A 26311-nucleotide genomic window follows, 5' to 3' on the forward strand; every position below is an offset into this window, starting at 1 on the left:
CCCCATGCTTCAGCAGTACCAGGTTGCTCAAGTTAGATGCTGGTATCCCTTTAAAAGCATCTCATTCTTCCTGCAGACCAACCAGTTTCCCAAGTCAAGACAGATGTACGTTACTGGACTTAAAAAGGGGGAAAGGTTTCCAACAGGCTATAGAGATGTCAAAGCCCATCATGGGAATTCCATCTATAGTGAAAGTGCAGATTTGGTTTTTAAGTCATAGGATTACACTGTCCACGTGCAAGTATTTGCAACTGGATCCCCAGCACCACTGTTTGTCAAGGCTCAGAGCAAGTTACAGGTTTTCACGTTGTAACCACATTGTCACTTCTACAGACATTATAAATCACATTTACGGTCCTTTAGATCCCCATCACTAGTTAATATCAGAACTCCTTACCGATCTGAGAGACAGTGGAAGGAAAAAGCCAAGCCCCAATTAAAACCTTTACAATGCTAAATGTTTCCTTTAAAAAAAAAAACAAAAACAAAAAAACCACAAAAACACTATTTAATTGCTCAAGAACATCAACAGAAAGATCTGAAGCAGAACTGTGCATAACTGACAGAACCCTTGCATGAAGCAAATTCATAACAAATAATAGTATACCCTAAAAGGAAAGGAGGGATCAGTCAAACCAGAGGGGGTTAAGCAGTGAAAGCAGGAGTAATGAACTGAAGCCTATGAGGACATATCCAGCGGCAACAAGCCACATACAAGCTTACGTCAACACTCAAAAGATGTTCCTTTTTGCTCTCCTCGCTTTATTGGGAGGTCAATTTATTAATGTTGGGATGAATTGCATTACGAAGCATAACACTAAAAAAAAAAAAAAATAATTTGTACAGGAATAAAATTACTTAAAATTCATCGCTTTCAAGCTTGAACTGTGTAGCGCTGTGTATGAAACTGTTAAAAACACTCACCCGCAAAGTTAAGAGAACATAAACAGCTTGGAAGTACACTGTACAGTACAGACCTGAGCACCTAAGGCAGTGTCTTTGCCATTCATCACTGCTTATCATAACACAGACCACTCTGATTTGGCATTTATATAAGTAATGTTATTTGCATAACTCAAAACTAAGGCTACTCTATCTTCAGGTTACGTGTTTCCCCAGTCTGAGTCTCTTGGCAAGGTACCACTTCAGTGAGCATCAATATGTTCTCAGGTGACACGGGAGCAGATATAGCCACCACAAAGCAGTTGTTGCTAAGCCAGACACGGAGTGGCACCTGGTTTATCCGCTGTGGGTAACAGAAGCATTTCTGGCAGCACTGCAGGCCTGCAGGTCTAGTTCAGCGCAAGCACAGCAGCCCTGAAACACAGTAAGGGCTGCAGTGCCAAAGCAGAATGTCTGCCCCACTCCAAGTGTTGCTCACTGCCTCCATTTAGCAGTGGCAGCGACTGCCAAGATGAGCTCATAGCTTTGACCAGACTGCAAAAAGGATTGTGTTCTTCAGAATTTATCCATCAAACTCCTCTACTGATTGCTTATAGCTACTGGAATAAGACACCAGACAATACATTTTAAAAACATACTCAATCCATATGCTCTACACTACTTCAAAAGCTTAACGCGTTGTTTCACATGCCCCCAAATTAAGACACCGTTCCTATGCCATACTAGAGACTTCATCACGCTGCTCACTTAGAAAGTGCATTCCCTTTCACACTTAGAAAACACTACAGACTGCTTCACATTTTTGCAGCTTCTCTGATTTAATGGCCAGGCAGAGGTAACAAATTCTATATTGATTTTTTTTTTCCCCCCAGTTCTCAATTTTATGTACACAGGGGAGAAAGAAAAATGCCACCATGAAGTCAAGAGTCAAACCAAAATAAAAACAGGTTAAAAGATTCACACTTCATGTCAATCCCCTATGAGTTGTATCTAGTAAGGCTTAGGACGCTTGCAGTCTGCTGTTGGTTAGAGAACTGAATTGTTTTTATGCAGGAGCATATGAAAGCCAGTTTTAGTCAAAAAGTTTTTTTCATCCCCATGTCAAGTTTTAAAAAAAAAAAAAAAAGAAAGAAATTGTTACAGTCCTGCAAACAAGACTTCACCCAGGAACACTCCTCAGGCCTGCAGAGCACAGAACTGCTGAAAGACAGCCAGTATGTGATGGTCCAGCTCAGCTGTAAACAGGAGGTTCTCGAAGGTCACCATGTACTGCTGGATTATCTGGTGATGCTGGCAGGTAAAAAAAACAAACACCTGTGTTGGTGAAATGCTGTCAAAGTTACCATGCACATTTCATTTCCATGGCAAACACACCAACGACTAGAAAAGCACTATGCAGGGTTGGTGGCAGAGGGAAAGTGCACACTGCTGTGTGGTGCCAGGAAGCACAACACTTCTGAACTGAGTGCAAGGTGTCATATCCAGAGACTTCTGCAGAGATACTGTAATGGACCCAAGGCATTTGTGTTAATCTGAAGCCACATCTGTCACCAGATAAAGCTTCAGCCCACAGGAGAATTACAGCACTGCTCCTTGCAGTCACCCACCTTTCCATGCAGCACACACAGGCACTGCAACTGTCAAGCATTACGTGATTTAACAGAGACTATAACTGCTGCGCTCAGCAGCCACCAGCACTCCTACACCTGCCCACACCTCCCGAGCTGAGCAGAGAGAGCACTCACCTGCAGGAAGATCTGCTGCAGCCTTTCTATGCAGCTCTTGTACCAAGGGGTAAACACATCAATTCCACCGGTCTCACAGCGCACTAAGTGCTCAGTTAACAACATAATGAAGCGCTTCAAGAGGAAAGAAAAAATATACTCAATGTCATCAAATGAAAGCAGTTCCTCATCTCAGATAAGAGCATCAAGAGAACAGAAACTTCAAATAACAACACAAAAATAGCTATTTCACTTCACAGACACTGGATTGTGTCAGGAAAATAAATCAACTTACTTTTTCATCCAGGAATCCACACAGTCAAATAATTCCCTTTCTGTATGCTTAAAACTAAAGAGGTCCTGCCCTGCTTGTCTGCAGCCTGCTGTGATGAAGGATCAACTCCAACCCACAGCAAAGCCTCTCAGCTTTTTCCTACATCCTCATCCCTGCACACGATGCCTGAGATACAAGCAGCACTGAAACCTTGTAAATTCAGTAACCTTTGAAGCTGGCAGAGAGGACAGCTCATCCACCATTACCTGGAATATAACAAGGAAGAGATTCTTCTGCTCGCTCTGTGCTGACTCGACCTTCTCCTGCAAGCGCTCTATTTGCTCCTCCAGAGGTCCGTCCTCCCGATCACTGCTCCGGTCATCATCATCACTGTCTCGCTGCAAAGGACAACACAAACCTAACTAGTAACACGTGGACAACTGTCAGTGCCCTATGGTTCCACCTGGCACAAGCTGCAGAGAGACCGAGACTGCTTTTTAGCTCGTCAGGTTTTGTATTCTGAAGGGCATTTACTTTCAGTACGATCAGAAAATCCACTTGGAAGAAAAAAGCCAGTATGGAAAAGGTCTGAAAAAAGCTATCAGAGTATCCAGAGGAAGCTTAGATATTTACTAGCATGAAAGCCAAAACATGTCGTTTTATCACTGCCCACAAACCAAAACACCTCACTCCTCCAAAGTAAAGCAGTAACACTCCTCACTAAATGAGCTGATAAAATAAACACAAGAACATGGTGCCAAACTTGCATTCTCAGATAGCCAAGGTCTCACACAAGATCAAACAGTATACAGTCTGAGCACGTTCAAATACAGAAGTTATTTCCCTGATTGTTTCTGTGTAAAAACACCCACAAATTAGCTGCTAAAAAGCTCAAGTATGTGTAAAAGGAGCATGTGCAGCCTGTGACAAACACAGGGACTTACCATGCCTTAGGTATTAAACAGCAAATGAAACTAGTTAACAGGAGATAGCAATTGCTCCAAGCCAGCATCAAAAAATTGAAATCCCAGAGCAATGGGAATTTCAGTGTATTCTTTTTATAGGATCTCACTTCCACCCTCTGCCCCCTTATCTACAAAGACTTCTTGAACTTAAAATGCTGAGTGCAACCTAAGAGAAGCTTTGGACTCCTTCCATAGTAAGGCAATCCACTTCATGCTGGGAACATAAAAATCTGACAGTTTACTGCCTCTAAAAGGAACGATGATGCAGCAGAGCACCAGCCTGCAGGACCACTCACTGTTGCATACAAATGCTTCTTCCTGGCAAAATACTCATTTGAAGCATTCAGTAATAAAGGGCTGCAGCAAGATATGAGAACAGACACAAAAGCACTGCCATATTTGTTTCAGCGTGCCAGAGAAGCTCTTTGCCTTACTGTAATATCAATGACTGCAGTCAGGCCTTCAATAATTACTGGCATTTATTAACTGCTGATCAATGTAGATTGAGGATGCAGACAGCTGTAACTGCTGTTGCTTAGAGTAAAGGGGGCTGGGACAAACTGACACAGACAGACTGCAAGGTGTTCGTGAACTCTCTGCAGATACTTCTGAAAGCATGAATGACCTGCATGGATTTCTTCAAAAACTATCGGTTTTTGGAACAAGTTAAAACCTTTGCGCAAACATTTATGTTCAAAGACCAATCACTGACTAGCAAACTTGCTCTCTGCAGCTCTCAATGTATCCGTAGACTGACTTGTTCAGTCACTAACAAGTGTTAACTCAGCCAACAGTAATGTCCCAACAGCTGCCAGACAGACCCACTCTCAACCCTATTTTACTATCCCACCTCAGACAACAGAACCCAACAGTGGCTTGCCCATCAGTTTGTTGCACACAGTAACTTATGTCACACAGAAGTGCTCAGAAAAATAACCTGGAAAAGCAGACAACAGGTGCCAGCGTCAGAATCCAGCAGCCTCCATGAGAAGAACAGTAACAGCCAACTTTTCAATAGGCAACAGCTGTTTCCGTGCACTTCTGCATGGAAGCCACTAGAGTACTCTTTAACAGAACTTACTCTAAATACGTAGATAGTTTTTACCTGCTCTTATTGTTTCCCAATTAGGTAATGGAATCCAGATGAGAATGCAAATACAAGACATGCTAACACTGAAACAGATACCTCTTCGAGAAAGCCTGGACAGAGCACAGACATATGAATTCCCTTACAGATTTCACTAAATTCTTAAGTCATGGCTACCTTCAGAAATGTGGATTGAGAATATGTATCCAGTTTTGTTGTCTTTCTACTACAAATGACATGTTTATATAGATACATGCATCCTGATAGGCATATTTACTGTCCTACCCCAAAAGCAGATAGGCATCATTTTTGACTGCGTGCAGGTTTGCCTGACTTCACTTAAGATAATTAAAAATGACAAACAAATTACTTACTCTCTTGTGTTGTCTGGCCAATCTTGCCTTTGTATCCTCCAGTTCCTTGTGGATCTTCAGAACATGCTTATTCATCTTACGAATTGTGGAATGCAAGATCTCCCAGATGTAAAACCTAAACACACAAAACGGAGTAACGGCTCTTGTCTAGGAATACTTTCCAGTGTCCTTCCAATCTGACATGTTCAGAGACTAACTGCAAAATGATATGCTAGAAAGATTCTTGTCATATAAACACAATCCCATGTTCTGTACATATTCTGTAGAAAAGACTAAAGGTCAAGTGTACCCTTTCCTTGCATTACTTTTCATAGATTATGCTGTAAATTGGTCACTTGAAACACTAATTCAGAGACAAATTCACATGTTACCTAGTAAAATCATGTGCAAGCTCCGAGGAGAAGATCCAGTTTGCTACTGCAGCACAGTCAACGATTTGTGTCCGAATCATCTTGTCCACAAGCACAGCGATCATCTGTATTTTGTGAAAGACAAAACTGTCATTTCTACCAAGATAAGAAAAGCCAGCCCAGGTACCCCAGCCTTGCATAAAACCAGAAACAGTTTGATGAACTCAACAGCAGTATTACTGGGTGATTTTAAAGTCTTCAGAAAACCAGTGCTGTCTAAAAATGACATCTGGTTTGTCTAGCCTAAAGCTACTTAAAGGATCAGTATCAACTACCTAAAGCAAGCATTCTTATTTTGATTAACAGTTTCTTCTATTCCTTGTGAAAGTAACAGATCGTTCTTCATTAGCATAACTACCTTTTGAAAACAAAAAACACAAGCATCACGGCTGGAAGTGAAGCAGCACAGACACAGCTCCAAATATAGAACATCAAGGTACTCAAACCAGAGCATACACAACTGTCACATCACCAAAGAGAAAGAGCAGCTGTTGGCCTACACTCTCCTTGAGACGCAGTAGTTTTCAAATATGGCAGTAACCTCTTTCCTGCAGGTACTATTGCATTTTAGGACAGAGCCAATATTGAAGTGCTTGTTGCAGGTAGTGCTATGATTCCAGGGGCTTTGCAAGTAATCCAGAAGGAAACTGCAGAGAAGAGCTGCAGACTAAAGCAGTTACAAGCTGTTCAGAAAAAAAGGCTTATCTTGGTTACTCATGTGCTTGAATGTCACAACGTCTAAGAACCACAGCCTGCAATGCATTTATCCTCACAACGACCCTCTGACACATAAGGAAGTGTAACAAAGCTCCTTTTAAGGAAGGGAAGTTAAAATAACCAAATGAATCATACAGAAGACTCAGGACTCAACTTTCACATCCCAGGATAGCATCTTATACTCTGTGTGTCTTCCTGCAATGCCAAGAAGAATCTCTGATTACTTCCCCTGATCTTCCAAGGAACAAGCTTAGGATTTTGGGGAAAACATCTCATCTTGGTGTCAAAACTTCTCCTTATGAAGTCACCACCACAACCACACTAAACTAGACCAGTGACTACCAAAATGACCATTTGCAACATGGCCCTCAATACACTGACAGCTTAAAGGACACCAGAAGATGTTCCCATTTACAGCAGAGTAGGGTGAACAGGAGTAGTTTCCTTCAAGGAAACTGGCTCTACTAGTGCCAGTGTGCCAGAGATGTTGTGGACACAGACAAGACAGCACCTGAGCAGCAGCAAAAGACTCAACTACAGTACATACAGGAAAGGAAATTTAGGTTCCATGGTCAAGGCCTTCAAAACATCAGCACTTGGTATTCTTTTAAACACAGTTTCAGTTTATTCATAGAAATCTGACCTAACTGTTCATTATGACTTTAAAGCCTCCACCACAGCTTGGTCATACTGCAGTACAAAGGAACAAAGAGGAAAAGAATATGGACATTAGACTGCGGTAATGTAATTTCTTCTGATCCAATTAAAGTAAAAGGAGGTCAAGATTGTAATCATCACATTTTCAAGGTCAGTATTTTGGGCAAGAAATCTAATATATTTAAAAAAACACTAGTTTTTGATATATATACATATAACACACACACTTAAAAAGTGGACTTGAAGGATATCTATACAAGGTGCCACTTGTCTTTTAGGCACTAAATTTCCTTTAGGAAACATGGAAAACAGACCATAGATTTAGCAGCAGATGCAAGGATTATCCCCTGTTCACAGTGGAACTGTTTCTTAATGTCTGTACAATGCAGCCGTGAGGTATGCTCCCCTTTCTAATACAGTACCATGTAACTCAAGTGCATCAGTAAGGAACACAGAGTTAACACAGGCAAATTCAGTGTGAGCTCCTCATTTTTATTTCTATGTTTAGAAGAATGACAGCTGGGGGAGAAAACAACTGCTGTGAAGAAACATAACTGTTTAAATAGCTGAGGTGTTTTCCATAGGCTTTCCAGGGTGCTCTGATTCAAGAATGAATGCAATCATGCCTCTGCAGTCTGACTGCTCCATTCTGAACAGTTACTGACTGCAGCTCTGCTCATTCTGCCCATATGCAACAGCAACTTCAGGTTGATCTCTGTGGAGTAACTGCTTAGCTTTTGCTAGCAAGTGGAAAAAGCCTAAAGGCCAACCAGGTTTCCCCGTTTCCAAGAATCTGGCCTGCTTTTGTTACAAGATCAACATCCTATTTCAATTCTAAGCATCAACACCATTTTCCAGTTTTGAACAGAAACAAGTTCTCTTGTATGACAAAGAGCACAGCATGAACCCGAGTTAGAATGACACAGCCTTTGCTCTCCCACAAAAGTAACACTGAGAAATAGAATATATACTATATGGCAGTTTATCTCCAACCTTCACTTTAAACACTTCTAGCAATGGCAAACAGAACTTGAACTTTCCTTGATATAAGGCAAAGAAAGTTTTAAAGTACATAAAAAGCAAACTGTAATGCTTTATTTAACGTGACCTCAGAGTTTAAACTCAACTAATGATTGACACTGTAACGCCTCACCTGTGGATGGTTCTTCCAGACCTCATACACAACTCTCAGAACATGGAGTTTTCCCTCATCACTTTCAGCAAGTGTTTTGAAGACTTCATGAAACCTTTTAACAGACGTATATCAGTCAGTGGAGGAGCAGGGCTCAGGTCAAAAGGCTATCTGACATGAGTTAAGTGGCTGAGATTGTCCAAAAAAGAAAGTTTTGGGACTTTATACAGCAATTCCTGAACAACTCCTAACAGGAAAATATAACCATTGGAACATTTGAACTAACAAAGATATACTCCTAAAAGTAGCTTAAATTTCAGTGGTGAATCTTCTCCTGGAAGGAGGATTGTATTTGTCCTATTCCTAGAAGTACAAGGCACACAGAAATGCTTCCTGTGCTTACCTATGCTCAGCTGGGGCAAAATGTACTCACCTCGGCCTGCCTCTTATACTACTGACTGCAGGTTAGCACCTGCAGTTTATTTTAAGCATGCCTGTAAAATGCTTCCATGTACAGGTTTTTGTATCAATCACATACTTTTACTGAGGAACAGAAAAGTAATTCATTGAAGTGCATCTGACTACTGCCTTCCTGGGTCATAAACACTTAATATCTCCAAAGCACAAAGTATTAAACTCAGTATGACATATACCTTTCTGTTAACTCCATATCTTTCATTTAACATTAACAATATTTCTGTTCCTTCAGTAAAAGTGCCACTAGCTCTCAGAGTCCTACTGCATTGAGAAGTACCTAAAACATTGCTGAAGCTTGCAGGTAATTGTTTTTTTTAAATTTTTTTTTCATCACTTCATTATTAGAACCAAACAGCTCTGTCAACCCTCAAATAGTGCACATGTTACACTTACTTTGCCAGGGCGCTGAAGGAGTGGCTGAAAGACTTTGCAGCTAGATGGAGCAGAGTCTGAACAAAGACTTCTATTTTCAAAGGATTGAAAGTAAATCCTTCATCTGCAAATTATTTAAAGTTGATACTGTAAGTATTACATATAAAGCAGTAGAGATAACCAATGGTTTTAACTCATTTCATGGCAAAGATTTGGCAATAAGGCCATGCAAGGCAGAGAAGGGAGCTGGCAAACAATTTTACATTTATTTTCCTAAGCACTATCCATGTTGTGAATAATCACACTCCCATTTTGCCATGGCACTGTGTGCTTCTATCTTGGGAGAATCTTCTATGGAAGATTAGCCAGCATTCAAGACATCTTATCTGCACACACAGCATATAAAGTGTATACAGTAACTACAGCCTTGCAAAACCTAACAGAAGACACCTTACCATCATCATCATCCTGGTTTGGATTAGGCACATCTTTTAAAATGCTGAAGATTTCATCATTACTGGCCTTGTTTTTAATTGCAATTGTTAAACAGAGTGCCACAGTGTATCCTGGAAGAGACCCTAAACAACAGCAAACAGGTAAAACAAAAATTAGAAAGGAACAGAGTATCTTTTGATATTAACTTGCCTCTCAGAGAAGCAAGTGCACTTCCCAGCTGCACATAACCAATTGTTTCAATAACACAGTCCACATTGTTATTGTATTAAAACTGCTCAGTAGGTTTCCTTATCTTTGTGCCAAATTCAAAACTTTCAGTAGGATCTTTAGAGCTGAGGCCAATAACTCACTCTTCTGTCTTAACGCTCCACATTGCTTCCCTAAACTTCCTAAAATACAACACTAAATTCTTTCTTTCCCTTAATCTTGGATGACGAAGCCTTCACATTTATGACTGTCCATGACTCCTTTTATTACTGGTTACATGAAGTGACTTCTTTCCCGCTCAGTCTTCATGTTCTCTGCTGTCTCTGTATGCTCCATTACTAGTGGAATGTTCTACTGCTCCATTAAATTCAAAATACTAGTGTGCTCCCTTGCTCTGAGGCACTTCAGACTTGACTCTTCGTGGAGTTTAATACTTACTATTGCTTTCATCTCCATACTTGTAGATACACACTGGATTTGCAGGACTGAGAACAGAAAAGCTTGCAGGAACGATATCAATTATTCGCTGATGGTAGGAGAGTCTGAAAATAAGTTTAAGAGCAGTAGAATTGAAAAGGGTTAATTCTAAAGTCATTCCTTTACAATGGCTCCCTGGTATTTATGTTTCACATAGGTTAAGAAAACACAGTTGTACTGAATTAAGTGCTCATGAGTGAGATCTAAGTAACTTCTTAACAGATGCTCGCTACTTGAGTACCTTGGCACTGGGACTTCATCCTCACACCATTCAGCTTTTGACAAGATTTAGAGGCTGCTTGGTAGGATGTCTCATGTAAAAGCTTAAGAAGCCATCCAGAAAACTACTAAGTCCCCAGTCAAAGGAAAAAAAAAAAATCTACATATTAACTTCCCCGTGAAGGAATTCAACCCCACACCTTTGCTCCCTATGCACTTCCTTATCAGACGCCATTTTGCTAGACTGCCCCTCTACTGCCATCTGTTGCACAGCCACAACATGGAATGGAATCCTCACAGGAAGGCTCAACCCCTACAGCCATACCGCCACCATCTGCATTGTAGGCAACATAATAAAAGCAGGACACAGTACTTTTGGACTAACTTCAGGGTATTCTTAAAAATGGACTACTGACATCAGAGAGACTCACAAGAATTAAAATTCCACTCTTAGTTTATACGACCAACAGACACATCCCTTACTCAAAATGGAGTTAGAAGAACAGACATGTAAGGGAGACATTACAAGGAGTGTGGCAGCACCCAGAAGCAGAGATCACTTTACTCAGAGCAGAGCTACCTACAGATTTTACTTACCGCATGCATTTTTCCAAAACCTCTCTCACAAATTTGGGTTTGGGCTTTTCAAGGTCCTGAGTAAGACAATCTGACCTATCAAAGAAGAAAAAGTGATGGTTTTCAGGGAAAGAGTTTGTGATTTAGTCTCTTTGTGGCTATACAAAAAGATGCATATAAAACAATCATGGTCTAAGCACAGCTGGACTGCCTGACACCCTTCTAAAGCATACACATTCTTAACACAGTGAGATAGCTCATCACTATTTCCTTACTATCAGTAATCTTGAAAAGCCATCTTTATGTGATGTATTTAAGTAGCTCTCCACAACAGATTAAAAGCAACTTGTGCTCATGGTTATTCTGCCTTCCTTTTCTCTAGGAAAAGAACATGGTGTGATTTTATAGCCTGTTTCTCCTTCACAGGAATTTCTTGAGTTTCTGGCCAATTTCAGATGCATTTCAGATTAAGAAATATCTCAAATAATTACAAGATTAGTGAAAAACAGCAGCTTGTGAGAAAAAGCACATAAGCAATCCCGTCAAGGAGCATCCATGCAAAGAAAAAACTGGTGCTATGAAGACCTGCAGTGGGTCAGTCAGCATTCTACTTGGACTGAAGAGCAAGCATACAGCTGTGAGGATGATACAAGAAACTTAAGTAATGTCACAATATCTTAAGAAAGACTGAATATCACTCCACGACAGCCGGGTGGATCAGCCATGGAGAGTATATGTGGTAGCAGTCTACAGAAGTTGGGACTGTATTAAGAAGTTAACTCCAGTCTTAGTGGGAGAGGGAGCAACAGCGTACAGTATGTGAGAAAGGCAGCAGGCAGCCAGCAGAGTGCCTGGAATACAAATCCCATGGAAGCCTACGGTTAGGCATTGTTGGAGACCATTGAGCTCTTGCCAGGAATGCAAGTTCGAGATTTAGCATAAGAATGGACAGCGGGGCCAGCTCTGCTGGAATGTCAGGTACTAAGATTTTGCAGGAGGGAAACTGATTCAAAGATCTCACAGATAACGATGAAAATTGAAGGTTTAGGGTAGGACAGAACATCACAGAATGAGTACATGATACAGACACACAGAGCACAAGGGCAAATCATTACAGTTAGGGAGCCATTCCAGAAAGTAAGCCAACAACAGACCGAGGATACAAGACAAAACAAAGAAACTGTGTTTCTACTCCTCCTCTTTAGGGAACACTCATGCTGGCTTGATATTTATCACAAAATTAGACAGGGACAATACAGAAATTGAAAGGATTATCAGGACAATGGTGATGAACAGATTAAAAAAAATAAATTTCTGAAAAGTTAGAGGAAAGTAATTAATACAGCCAGTATACTGTGACACTTTCTGGCTGAGTTTGAAAGTTTATGGTTTCTGCAATATGAGTTTCATATTAATATGCGATAAACTTACCAATCTTCCCAGCTCCAACGGAACTGGAAGTTGCTCAAGTGGTGAGAAAACCAGTTAATGAATCTTCATTGTAAGAAGAAGAAGAAAAAAAAAGCTTTATTAAATATTCAGAGTGCAGAAAATTCCTTCCTTTGAGAATTTCTTGTAAATACATTCTATATGCCAAAGGCAGCACAGCATTACACTTCTGTCAAAAGACTAAGTTCGGAAAATCAGAAACCAGATATTCTGGACCAAGAGAGAGTGTCATGTCCTACTGTACCATATGGATGGATACACAGAAGTTCTTGCCAGCACTATAGCGGAGTGTTTTAGAAAGAAAGGGCACAAGGCCCCAAACTTCTATTTACATTGATCATATCAAGAGCCCTCCAAAATTGTTTTGAATGGCACTAAGGATTTATAGTAAGAATTTTGGATTATTTTTTCTGTAGATTCCTTAATGCCCAGCACATAGAAAAAACAAAGAATATTTTCCATCCCTGGAAAACACATTTACCTGTCAACACAGGTTGTATTCATTGTATCCAAACGCATGTAGAGCATTTCTGTGGCTTGTGCAAGCTGAAGTTTCTTATTAAGGTTAACAAAAAAGCACTAGGATAAATCAAATGCAATTCCATTCAGTTTTGGAATAGAACTGCAAGAACTGATAGCTCCTTTGGACTATTCCAGAAGCAGGTAAATCACACTAAATTCATAGGGGGGGGATAACAGAAAGACAAGAAGCCAAAAAGCATTTTCCCATCTAACACTGTTTCTCTTCCATGGCAGTGAGATTGCTGTCTGCTACACCAAGTTAGAATTCTCTTCACGCAACAGAACTGTACAGACACAAACAGATAACAATCAAGTACTTCTGTAACCTTCCTTGTACCTTAACAGGCTGCTCTTGATACTCATGCACAAACAACCTTTGATCATAACTGAAAACTCAAGAAACTGTGTCTACGCTGGCTTTGCCCAACAAAGGCTTTGTTCTTTTACAGCATCCCTATTAACATTAAAAGCCTTCTGCACAGAGATCCCACAGTTCTAGGAACCTTTCTAGCTCTAATCACTGGCATTACGTGATTTTCAAACAATGTGTCCTTTTGGCCAAGAAGGCCAATGGTACCCTGGGGTGCATTACAACAGGTGTGGTTAATGCACTGAGGGAGGTGATCCTTCCCTTTCCTGCCCTGGTGAGGCCATGTCTGGATTTCCATGTCCAGATGCTTCCACTGAGAGCATCTGAGTAGGAACTTGTGCAGGTTCATTTTAAATGATCTGCTATGCTCACACAGATTAAGTTTATCCCTTCCTTTCCTTCTCAGCCTTCAATATGCAATCAGGCCACACGTTATGCAGTCCTAACAGGATACTAGAACAGCAACTCTTTGGAAAGTGAAAGGAGTACCAGCGTAGTGTTCAGAAATCTGAGTAGTCTTGCTCAGTCACCCAGACTAGACCGATGCTACACGGGCTGTGCTGTTCTTTCATGCAAGTATTACAAGCAAAGCCTCATATGGCAGCTGTAAAATAGATTACTGACAATATTTATTGCTATTTCTTCACCTACAGAACAAGTGGCATAAAGACTCCATTTTAAAAATGCTCTCTGGAAACAAAGGAAGGATACAACTTGTGGTAAAGAGCCAGGCTGAAGCTTGCACAGTTCAATCAGGAGCGTTGTGTACATGACCTCGATGTGTGGTGGAGAAGGAAGCTGAAACAACTCTGCAAAAATTACCTGCAGGAGAGGAAGGCATAGAATCAGAGCACAGTCAGCTTCAGATCAGCAACATCAGCCTTAAACAAGCACATACTCAAATTGGCTGTTATTATTCTGTCAAGCAAAAGGAGAAAAAGGTGATGCTTACAAAGACAGTGGTAACTCTACATCATATTAGAAGATTCTAAACCACTCTCATCGTTTTGTACTAACACAACACAGTCCCAGCATTAGACACATCTAAGAAATACATCTACATTATGCTCTATTTAGCGTTACCAAATGGTGCTGGCAAAACAAAGTGGGAATAACCTGGTTCTACTAAACAATAAACATTAAACACATTAAGCAAAGCCTAAGTATACAATATGAAAGACAACCAACATGAAAATTAGACAGTACTTTTTCACTCTATACTCTATAAGGAGATGAACTCCATCGAGAAAGCTTCTGGGTCTGATAAAGATGGAGGACTGCTATCCACTCCTGCTCTTTCAAGATGAGTTACATGAGGAAGCCACAAGGAAATGACAAAAACACGATAAGCTCCTCCCTTGGGATACAGAAATATCAGGAACACAGGTAGTGTTCTCTTCATTCTTCTTGGCTGGAGACTGTGACCCACGTGGATGCAGTGAAAGGACCATGCCAGTGACTGGCTGCAGGAATGGTATCAATCTCAGGGTTACGGGTTCTGTGATTCTGGACACACCTTCAAGAGATTGGGTAGGCTGACATTGGATGGTATGCAACTGTTGGGACAGAGCAACAATTTAATGGGCAGAAAGCTGGCTGGGCTAAGAGAACTTTAAATAAGATCTGATGGGGGAAGAGCTTGTACTTTTAAGTGACAGAGAAGAGCCAGGAAACACTGTCACTTTAGAAAGCAGCAAAGAAAAACCTCAGATCTGTCTCAGAGGGCTCTTACAAGAAGGCATCGTGGCCAACAGCCTGCCCAAAGTACCTCTACACCAATGCATGCAGCATGGAAAATAAGCAGGAGATGACACCATGGTGCAGTTAGAAACTGTGATGTAGTTGCCATTGCAGAAACATAGTGAGACAAGTCACAACACTGGAAACACTTCAGCTGAGGGCTGCAACGTTTCAGAAGACAGGCAAGGAAGGAGTGGGGAAGGAGTTGCTCTATAAGCACAGAGTGTGAACAGCTGCCTCTGGAAAACAGTCACAATCAGGTTGAGTGCTTCTGGGGACCATACCAATAAGGGACCTCTGGTGGTCAGGCTCCCTGATCAAGGAGCCCACTGATGAGGTCTTCTTGCTTTGTCTGCAAGAGATGTGTGGTCTGTCCCCATTCTGATGGGGAATTTCAACCACATGGATGTCTGCTGGAAAAGCAACATGGTGAGCCTTAAGCAATCCAGGAGACTTCTGCAGTGCTACTGAGGACAGCTTCCTTGCACCAACAGGGGATGAAGCATTACTGAACCTGGAGCTCACTGATGCAGTTGAAATCATGAAACAGGTTAAGACTGGAGGCAGCATGGGCTATAGCAACTACATCCTGTTTGAGTTTGTGATTTTAAGGAAGATGGGCCTGGCACAGATCAAAGCCGGGACCCTGACATTCAGGAGAGTGACATTTCATCTGTTTGAAGAATTACTGGATGGGATCCCCATAAAGCTGTTGTTGTGGACAAAGGAATAGTACAGAGCTGGCAGCAGTTTCAAGACAACTCTCCATCCCCAGCATAAGAAATCTACTAAGCAGAGAAGGCAGGAAACTGGAGATGATATGAGACGGCAAGCAGAGCTTCACCAAGGGCCAACCATACCTGACCAATCTGGCAGCCTTCTGTGATGGAGTGACAGCATCAGTGGACAAATGAAAGGCAAGAGATACCATCTACCTAGACTTCTGCAAGGCCTTTGACATGTTCATAAAATAGTTACAGTTGGAAAAGACTTCTAACGTGCTCAGCTCCAACCACCAATCAATCACCACCATGCCTACTAAACAACATCCATCAATGCTGCATCTACACTCTTCTTGAAAACCTCCAGGGATGGTGGCTCCACCACCTACCTGGGTAGCCTGTTCCAATGCCTCACCATCCTTTCTGAGGAAAGGTTTTGCTTAATATGCAACCTAAACCCCTTCTGGTGCAACACCACACTACATCCTTATCCCTAAACTAGAGAAATACAGATTTGAAGGGTGGTTAAATAACTGGTTGGATGCTTGCAGCCAGAGGATTGTGTTCAGCATGTAGAGGCTGGTGACTGACTGGTGATCCCCAGGGGCCCATCCTAGAACTGGTGTTCTCCAACATCTTGATCAGTGACCTAGAAAGCAGGGTTGGCACAATCAGCAGATTTGCTGATGGCACTATGCTGAGTGGTGCAGGTGATGCAGCAGAAGGAAGGGATATCATCCACAGAGACTTTACAGTGCTGAGAAGTGTGTGCATGTGAAACTAAAGCCACAGTACACAGAAGCCATTCTGTTTCAATTATGTTGTTAAGAAATGTATGGTAAAAAGGCACTGGGGAACACGTTAAGTACAGAGCTACTGCTCTCAAGACAGGAAACAACAACACTTGGATGACAGGTCATTAGCTATTTGAGATGCTGCTTTAGATGATAATTCTGATATAATTCACATGCTCATTATCAAATATTCATGTAAAGCATTTCATGCAGTACCAAATTTTGTGGAAACAACTGAGTGACAAGAAAGGTCAATACACTGAGAACCTGAACATATAAACTTTGTCTGGCCCAAGCAGTACCAAAAGCTTTACAAGTACAACAGGTAATACTAGTTTAACAGCCTAGTGACGCTGTGCAGACAATCTCTGTTCACAGCCACCAGTATTACCCACGTAAACTTTAATAAGAAAGTACTGAGGAAAAGGCAACACGTTTCAGAGTCCTGTGCATGGAGCATTCCATGCTTGAGCTGACAGACTACAACATGGAGCTTCACGGACCTCAAAACTAAGTGCATTTTGGGAAGATGCTGAGCAGCATCAGGCTACATTTAGTTCTGTCACTCTGTTACTTTCTGAACCTTATATAACACCTGTATTTGTTAGACTATGTTATTTCTGCTGTTCTGAGTTGTATTACAGAATGTATGAGAAAATTCTGCTGAACTGCTGTTGAAAGCAACAAAATACTAACCTGACTATTGAGAGAGACCTTATAAAGGAACAGTAGCAAGCAGACTGTTCAGAAGCTTGTAAAATACATGCTATGCCTTAAAGCTTCTTGAATTTCATTAAAAATTCACAGTCATAGGCAATAAAATTCTAAATAAAGTTCTAAAATTTATGCAGAAATTGCAGAAAAAAAGAGAATTCTGATGGTTACATTCATACAGTTCATACACCAATCTTGCATTCCTGTGCAGACATTTCATCTATGCAGACTTGACCATAAGTAACACAACTAAACAGCACTTTTATTATTTGTCATTTTGTTGCCAGCAGGAATTCTCAATCCCATCCTATTAAAATAAATCTCCTACAGAAGATATATTTATTGTTATAATTAACTACAAAATTCTACTTGTAGTTAGTTCTTCATAAAGCCTTAGGTGACATGAACAAGGTTTTAAACAGCCCTGCATCCTAGAAACAGACTCCTGAAGGCTGGCAGCAAGAGAAAATCTGTACTGTTTTTCTGATACATCATCTAAAATGAAAGGTGCCCTGGAAGAAGCAAACCACTGTACCATTACAAGCTCTTTTCAGGACCAGGACAACAGAGTCAATATGAAAAACAAACAAAAAACCAACACCACAGCAAAAAAAGAGCCACAAAAGAGATAACTCATAAAATACATACCTCTACTATATGATAGTTCAAGGGTATCTTGTTATTTCCAGGATAGCTCAACAGCTGAGCAGCACTGCAGAAGAACGGACACATTTAGTTCAGTGTAACACAGCAAACGTAATGTAAAGATTAACTAACAAAGTTATAGGAAATGTTTAATTCTCAGCAGGAAGTCACACAAGTCACACAAAAGTCATCAACCAAAATCCCTTCCAAAGATTGCCAATAACACAAGATCACACTAGCACATTTTTACCTCTGGCAAACTAAATTTTCCTCTTTTACTTTGTCAGAGGAGTAAGAGATTATTCCAGTGCCTGCAACAACCCCGATTCAAGAGAATAAAAAAAGAAATTGCAAGCAAATAACTTCACCAAATTCTATTAAACATTGGTTCTGACCATTTTTACACACTACACCAACTTTGGTGGCTTTCACACAGAAGTATGACACAGGCAACTAATTACCCATGGCAAACAACCTCACTTCCCACATCAGCCTTTACCAAAGCAGAAAGGAAGAAACATGGCTTGACTGGTTCCTGGCACTTCCAAATTCAAATAGCAGAAATCTTATGGCTCTGTAATGGCTGCTCAGTTACCTGAGTTCTCTCTCCCATGTAATCCCAAAAATAAAGACTGCAGTAAGGAGCAGGCAGCAAAAGCACCTTCATGAATACCAGCTATAGATAAACTAACTAAAGGTTCACTGCATCTCAACAGATCAGCTTCTCTTAAATTCCAGGAAGCATAATATGACCACACACTCCATTGGGCTTCATGGGAGCATAAAGAGGTAGGTGGGTCTGTGTCAGTTTTAGCAGCATGTTCTTCATTATCAACAAATTCCTTTCCCAAGGGGTCACAGCCACTCCAGCCCTGTGATTGGATGGATTCTTCACTATCACTACAGCCCCACAGTATTCCAAGTAACAGTTTCAATACAGATAACCATAGTGAATCAAATGCTCTAGGGAATGTTTAATCTCTAGCTCTTGTTTAACCAGTCCAGGATTCTGAATATCCCTGATGCTACCAAAGCCATGTTCTTATATAAAAAGTGCCTGGGCTCCATAGTGCAAAGCTCTTCCTACCAAGTCTTTCTCTCTTTCCAGTGGGATTTGATGATGCAGTGAAGGTTCTCTTCTATTACAAATCGTTCAACAGAATGGCTGCCAGGCATGACAGGGCCCTAGTTAGACAGAAAAAACAACAGGTGATGACTCATGAAAGATTACTGCAGTGCCACTACAGTTAGCTGTTTATAGAACAAACATGGTGAGTTCTTAACTGCCTTGTATTCTACTGGGAATGCACACTGACGACCTGTATTTAAAACAAAATGAATACGAGGATTCATTACAGAGGGAAACAAAATTAGAGAAAATAATCACAAGTTCACAGCGCACCCAGTTCTTCCTATGATCTATACAGCAATCAGGCAGTCCACTAACAGGCTGCTCAGAAGCATTCTTGAGTAAGGATATGATAAAAAAAATAGAGCAGAGAGAATAAAGTCATGATCTCACTGACTGCAAAAATCACTGGACAAAAAATGAAGGTAGTAGACCTAAAGCAAAGGGACTTACAAAGGTTCTAGGGGAAAACAGTACATACTCCTCCCCATTCCTATACAATTTTATCTATGCATCTGCTGCAGACTACTGCTGGAGGTAGTCTGTGGGGGCTAGACGGACCTTTCCCCTACTCCAACAAATCACACTTCTTTTCCCCAAAAATGTGCATCATCTTGTTTTAACAGAGAAGTAAACTGTACTTTCTAAAGACTGCAATAAATACCCAGTCAGGTAAAAGATCAAAATCTTTGTGATTGCTATTATGAGAGACATAAGAGAATTTATTCAGCACTGTAATACTGAATCCAAGCATTGGAAAAATTTCACTCCCTAAATTCTACTCCTCATCGACTTCCTTTGCACTGTAACTTTGTCATCCAGTTCATTTCTGCAGATGCACTGAAGTATAATTACTGCACATCTTCAAAGCACCAACTATTCTGGGAGAAAGGACATCATATTTTGACCTGGGTTGTACCATGACACTACCTGCAAAATCAGTTCACCCTCCCCTGCAGGGGTTACGTACCTCTGGGTCATCAGTGTAGTCAAACATCCTAAAAATTACCCTTGGCATGGGATATACTGAGTCTTCAGTGTGAGGTGGAGGAGTGAATGGTGGCAGATTGTGTTGCAAAGCCTCACAAAGAATGCTATCAAAAGCCAGGTAGGGCCTCAGAATGTGTCGTTCTTGCCAGCGGTCTTTTTTCAACTTCTGAATCTGAGACCAGAGGCAGTCTAAATACTGAAGGGAAAAAACAGTGAAAAACATCAGATGTGCTGAATCCAATAACAAAAGTTGCAGCTTATGGTGCAATCAGAAATGCATGCCTTAAATTCAGGAAAAATAAAACCCAAAAACAAAACAACAAAACAAATTTCTTAAATTACTTCTTGTGGGATCTAGTATTTATTAAATCAAGAAATAAACCAAAAACTAAACATCAGAGCTGCTCCCAATTTCACCAAATATCCTGTTAACAAAATTTAACCACTGTTCTTAAACAGCAAAAGACAGTCCAGGCAAGCATGACAGCCACCCTTTGAACACATCTGCAAGACTACAGTCATTTCAGTCAGTGCTCACAAGTGGTATTCAAAGAGATTCGGTATCTGTACTTAAAAGTGAAGAGACATTCTGGAGAACCACCATGTTCAAAAGTACCAGCTGCTGCATACTGAAGACAATTGCAATAGTACCAACAATTAAATATATTTGCTATGATTTTCAGATCAATTGGAAACCCTAACACTCTCTCAGAAATGGTACACACACTTAATTGTAATACTAGCTACATGTCTACTTTGTCCAGCTGCTTTCAATGCCCCTGCTAAAAGCAGGCTCAAGAAGTCTGGAGGCCACAGACTTTAGCAATCTGTGTGTGGCCTTACTGAATGCACGTTTTAAGGTGAAAAATCTCCACAAAGAAGTCATTTGCACCACTCTATGAAATGGAAAAAAAATACGAACAACTAGCACCTGATATGAAAAGTAACACTGAAGGTATGCTGGACATCACAAGCTCTAAAATGCTTTCTGCTAATCTCTTTTTTACTAAACTAAATGAGAAAACAGATATTGCGCAAGAACAGTACTCATGATGAAACAGTCATTATCAGAAATCCTATTTCTTCAAATTGGCATTAACAAGACAGTTGTTAAGACTGTTGAGATTTAAAAACAGGGATTTGATTTAATCAGAACAGAGAAAAATGTACAAAGGATTACTAGTCAAAAAACTCCCTGAAGATACACTTAATTTTTAATCACACTTTTCAACCAAGTTTGCCCCCAAACTTGGGGGAGGAATAAGAAGAAAAACAAAAACCAAAACCAGAGAAGGTAAACTCTACACCAAGCTACACAGATACCACCTCCACTCTGTAGTATTTTTACTTTAATTGAAGAAAGATGGCACAGAAGCTGCTGAGTACAGTTTCTGTACATTTGTTTAGTACTTCCTAGTGCTGAGAAAGCAAAGCCACTTTAAAGACTCCTTCCTAGCAAAGAGAAGACACTATGGGGCATGGAATTACACTTTGCTTTTCACAAAAGTAGCACGAAGCCTTCTATTTGCAGTTCCAAAAGCACTGCCACAGCTTACAGCCATTCTTCATTTAGTAACACCTAATACTCACCCCATAACATGCCACAACTTAGGTCTAAGATTTAGACAGGAACTCCTTACCTAGAACTTGTTTTAAATAATGACAAACAGGAGACAATTAACAGCACAAATACTTTCAGAGGTACCTCTTAATCTTCTAGCTGTCTGAATAGAAGCTGCCTGTGCTTCTACCACAACAGATTTTCAGACTTTCTCAAAGAATACAATACAGAACCCACTCACCTCTTCCTGTGGATGCGGTTTATCAGCAGTCCAGACTTGTAACATTGGAACGTGAATCTTCTGGCGGCGTCTGTTTACACAGAAAAGAAAACCTAACCCTTAACAGCATTTTTAGTACAGTCACAATAAGGAAAAAAAAAAGAAAAAACAAGTACCCTACTACTTAATCTCTTCAGTTGTTGAAGTCTAGTATGCAAAAGAAAAAAAAAAAAGAGTTTTAATTATCATCTCTGCAATCATATCCTGAGAGCAATCCTAACTTGAATCACCTAGACAAAATCTAGTCTCACTGCACAGTACTAAGGTAACCTTTCAGTATTTGCAGCAGTTACTGCTACAGCTGTCCCAGCACAAGCTGGACAAGACTGTCACCATACCCTAACAATAGACAATGCAACTAAACTTTTAAATTTTAAAAGGTAGATTACTCCATCTGTCCATTTTTACAGTGTTCTTACATTTCTCCATGCATTCTCCCCCCAATCCCAACGAAAACAACTTAGACCTAGGACCTGGTATTTTTTAAATGAACACTAATCAAGGTTATTGTTATCCTGAATAAGTACTTGAAGGAATATTTTACAACTTACTTCAGATAGCTTTCTGTTTGTGATAAAAGACGATCCATCTCAGCATCCTTTTTTTCATACAATTCCTTTCCAACCCAAGGTAAAGATGACAGAAATGCGAACATATACCAGTCACATCGTACCTACAGGAAAGAAATATTCTGAGACTTAAGCACACAACTAAGCTCTAGAAGATTTCCTACATACATTCCATTTTAATTTAAACTACTGCTTTGTGGTGACACAAAGATCAGCAGCTGAAGACTCAGTAGGTAAGTAATGAAGAAAAAACATACATTACTGCTAGAAATGTACAACTTTTAACTTGAACTATGACAATCAGGCTTGAAAACAATCACTTTCACAGTCTTCCTGCAGTTATCTTTATATTTTGAGTGTAAACAAACCTGGCAGAACAAGCCAGGCACTGTGCAGCTGCCAAGGTAAAGTAAGATTCATTCAGTGCAGATACCTCACTATGGAGGCTCACACTTCCTTACTATACATAAGTATTTCCCAACTGCCAGGGGCCACTTTCACTCATATCAAGGAACATGCAGATGCCAGTCCATCTAGGTTGCTGTCTCTAAAACCATCCTGTGCCAAGCATAAGTACAAAAGCAATGGTAAAGTAATGATGTCCTTGAAAACAGCCCTGGAGGAGCCTACAAATCTTTGACTTACTTGTGGTACGTCTTCCTCCTGTGTCACGCTCACAAAGTTCTCAAACATAGCTACCATCGAAGGTGCAGCTATGACATGACAATTCACAAGATCAGACAGAAAACGAACCTAAAAAAGACCAAAAAAAGTGTTTTCAATGAAAGTATTTTAGCTGGCTGCTCGAGATAAACACTACTTCAACAACTACAACCAAAGATACAGGTAATCATTCAGCACTAGGAAGGCAGAAATACTGCATACTGTACAGGTACCCCTGGCAACCACAAGGAACAATGTAAGCACAGTCAAGCACAGTTTGCTCATTATAATGTCCATGAGGTCCATAATGTCTGTAACATCCGTAATAACTGTAACACTACAACTCCTAATAATGGCAGGGTGGGAAACACCAATATGCATTTAAAGGCATGCAAGCACGTAACAAAACATATAGAACAACCACATTTTCTCTTCCCCAAGTGTAAAACAAACAAACAAACCCACAAATGCCTTCTTAAATGCTGAAGTTGGATTGATCAACTTCTTCATGAGTCCAGAGGTGAACCAGAAATGGCATCATTTAGAGTCTTTCAGATGAGACAAATTTCCATAGTTATTTGTTCATAAACACAGATAGCTACAAAGGGAAAGCTGATGTAAAAGCTGACTGCATTGTCAGGTCTCAGAAAGGTGAGCAAGGCTAGGAATCAGCCTTGGCAATGAAAACATTCCTCATGGCAGGAATACATCATTCATTTGGAGGCATACTAACAAGAAATCCAGACCGGCATAAATGGCAATTTAAGTAGAAAAGGTTTGGGGTACTACAAAAAGTTTTGGGAACATGTTATAGTGGGAACTGTTCTCTTCTTTCTTCCCTCATCAATGGGCTTTAAAAGAAGCAGTGTAGCTTGCAACTGGTCTTCTCTCTTATAAGATCTCTGAAGTGAGAGCTGAGCAAGTGGCTTCAGAGAAAGCACTAACAATTGTCTGCTTTCTCTGACTACCCCTCTTTGGGGGACAAATAACACAGGCCTGGTAGCAGTCATGAAACACTAGTTTTAAGACTGAGCCTTTTTTTCCCCTTCCATGGGAGCCAAAAGAGCAACTAATACAAAATATCAAAAAGCATGAGTTTCATCCACTTTTTATACTTTGCTGCAGAAAAGGCTGGCAAGAGCAGAATGACCTCCCTTGGCTGCAAATTAACTTGCAACTGAGGAAATACACATTTGAAACACAGTCTGCAACTGTGACATGATTTTTCTCCCCTTGGGAAGGAAGTACTCCTCATATAACATACAATTCCTCTCAGTTTATCTACATAAAAGCAAGCATCAATGAAATTTAAAGACTGTAATACATGTAGAAAGGCCAAGTTCTCATGGAAAGGTGAAAGGGAGGAAAGAAAAAAGGTGAGGAAAACATCTAACACAAAGAGACACTTACTAAATGCACAGCTTCATTGTACATATTGACTTTCAGACATTCTTTAAGCTGACGAATCATGGCTTCTACAAATTCCCCACCAAAGTTGTAGTTCCTGGCATTCAGCAACCCAACTAGTGTTGTGTAAACAGTAAGCTTTTCTGGTAACAGACGTGCACTGACACAGAAAGAGAAACACAGCGTTAGCACTTATTCATCATAAACCAACCAACAACAGCATACCAGCCCAGAATTTGCTTATAGTAAGCTAAACTTGTTTCATGTGGAAGTAACAAAAAACATTAACATAATCTGTAGTTGTTCCCATGGTTAATGCTTTCAGACTGTTTCTTTTTCTAGGAGGGAGGATTACTTTTAGGAAAGCAGATGTCACTTGCAACTAATTTAAGTAATTTGCTTTTTATTTATTTCTAATTTCTAAGTGTCCTGGAGATGGGGCTAAGTAACGTGATAGAATTTATTCAAAGATGCAAAACGCTCTTTTAAGACTACACAAGATTTACACATTTTACACTGATAAATTTGATCCTAAGTTTCTTCAGTCAAAGCAATTGATTTAGGGAGATTGTAGGGAAAAAACAGAAAATGGTGGGTCCTATTGTAAACAACTAGCTTTCCTCAACCTTTTTTGCATACCTGTAGACTAACTCTATATTTTCAAATACATTTTACCACTATAGGGAGTGACTGGAGTGCTGCCAGCAGCCCCTCTGTGTTCCCAAGGATGGGCTCATTAATCAGCACCACCACATGCCCAGAGCAGAGGAACAGGCCACAGGAAGGCATCACAAGCAAGAGGTACTGGCAGCCTACAGGTTCAATGCCTCTATTTCTTTGGGGGGCAGTGTGTTACCCAGCATTGTGCTTTTGCTGCTGCTGGGCAACAGTGCTGATTCTCTTCTGCTTGAAGCCTTGTATACATTTCAAGTTCACATACGGCAAGGAAATATTTTCCTTAAATTACCCCCAGAACTCAGTGAGTTCATCCCTTCTATTTCTTCTGTTTGTAGGAAAGGTAACAACAGTTGAGAACTAAAAAACCACCACAGAATGCTCAGATTGCCTCAAACACTCCAATGTTTCCAATGCAAGGAAAGCAAGCACCTCTCAGTCCCCCCCAGCCTGCATACGTACACAGTACACAGAATTCTTAGTATCTTGCTTTTGTAATTTGGCAGATCAGCTTCCAACACACCAGCTAGGCCCTCCAAGTTGCTCTCCAGGGATGAATTACTCTACAGAAGGCAAAATAAAGGAAGAAATAAAGAAATGCTGCAGCATCAACCAGACAACACTTAGTCTAACAGCGCCCATTGAATACAGCAGTACACCAGCCCCGCTCCGTGCGCCACGCGGCCGCCGTTGTGTCCTACCTTCTCCCCCACTCTGCAGATGAGCGACTCGAGCCTCTCCTCGATCTCGGACGGCTCCGACGTCCTCCGCCTCTTGTGGGGCTGCCCTGCTCCACACAGCGACCACACCGTTAACCGCCCAGCCTCTCACCTGCCGCCCACCCATCCCACCCACCACAGGGCCACGCAGGGAGAAGCGTGGGGGCACCCATCGCTCACCATCGCTGTCATCGCTATCATCGCTGTGTCTCCGCCGCGACATGGCGCTGAGTGACGAGCACACACCGGGCCGCGCCGAGCGGGACTCAGCCGACCGCGCTCCTTCCCCGCCCGCTTCCGTCGGCCTCGCCTCCACTTCCAGTTCCGCTTTCAGC

At 40.9% G+C, this 26311-nt stretch overlaps 1 protein-coding gene across 1 annotated transcript; it reads right to left on the minus strand.

Moving 5' to 3' along the window:
* Nucleotides 1–497: 497 nt before the first annotated feature.
* Nucleotides 498–26305, minus strand: NCBP1 (nuclear cap binding protein subunit 1). Its single transcript, XM_015849961.2, has 23 exons — nucleotides 26157–26305; nucleotides 25959–26044; nucleotides 25720–25820; nucleotides 24586–24742; nucleotides 23158–23265; nucleotides 22495–22616; nucleotides 21905–21974; nucleotides 20083–20298; nucleotides 19071–19168; nucleotides 17987–18050; nucleotides 14080–14190; nucleotides 12958–13022; nucleotides 12459–12521; nucleotides 11049–11123; nucleotides 10194–10297; nucleotides 9548–9670; nucleotides 9114–9216; nucleotides 8265–8358; nucleotides 5699–5802; nucleotides 5328–5442; nucleotides 3168–3299; nucleotides 2649–2762; nucleotides 498–2193 (listed from the first exon to the last, which is right to left on the minus strand). The coding sequence occupies exons 1-23, from the start codon at nucleotides 26197–26199 to the stop codon at nucleotides 2080–2082; spliced, it is 2382 nt and encodes a 793-aa protein (XP_015705447.1). The 5' UTR covers nucleotides 26200–26305; the 3' UTR covers nucleotides 498–2079.
* Between the last annotated feature and the right edge of the window lie 6 nt (nucleotides 26306–26311).

Source organism: Coturnix japonica, chromosome Z, assembly GCF_001577835.2.
Source record: "Coturnix japonica isolate 7356 chromosome Z, Coturnix japonica 2.1, whole genome shotgun sequence".
NCBI classification, from domain to species: Eukaryota; Metazoa; Chordata; class Aves; order Galliformes; family Phasianidae; genus Coturnix; species Coturnix japonica.

Bases quoted from the DNA above. Each gene is read 5' to 3' on its own strand.
- NCBP1 (XM_015849961.2), bottom strand. From the start codon at position 26,199: ATGTCGCGGCGGAGACACAGCGATGATAGCGATGACAGCGATG. The intron at 19,169-20,082 runs GTACGTAACCCC...CTGTCTAACTAG, and splicing joins ACTACACTGATGACCCAGAG to GGCCCTGTCATGCCTGGCAG. The intron at 13,023-14,079 runs GTATCCTTCCTT...AAGAAACTTCAG, and splicing joins CTGGCTCTTTACCACAAGTT to CTTGCACAAGCCACAGAAAT.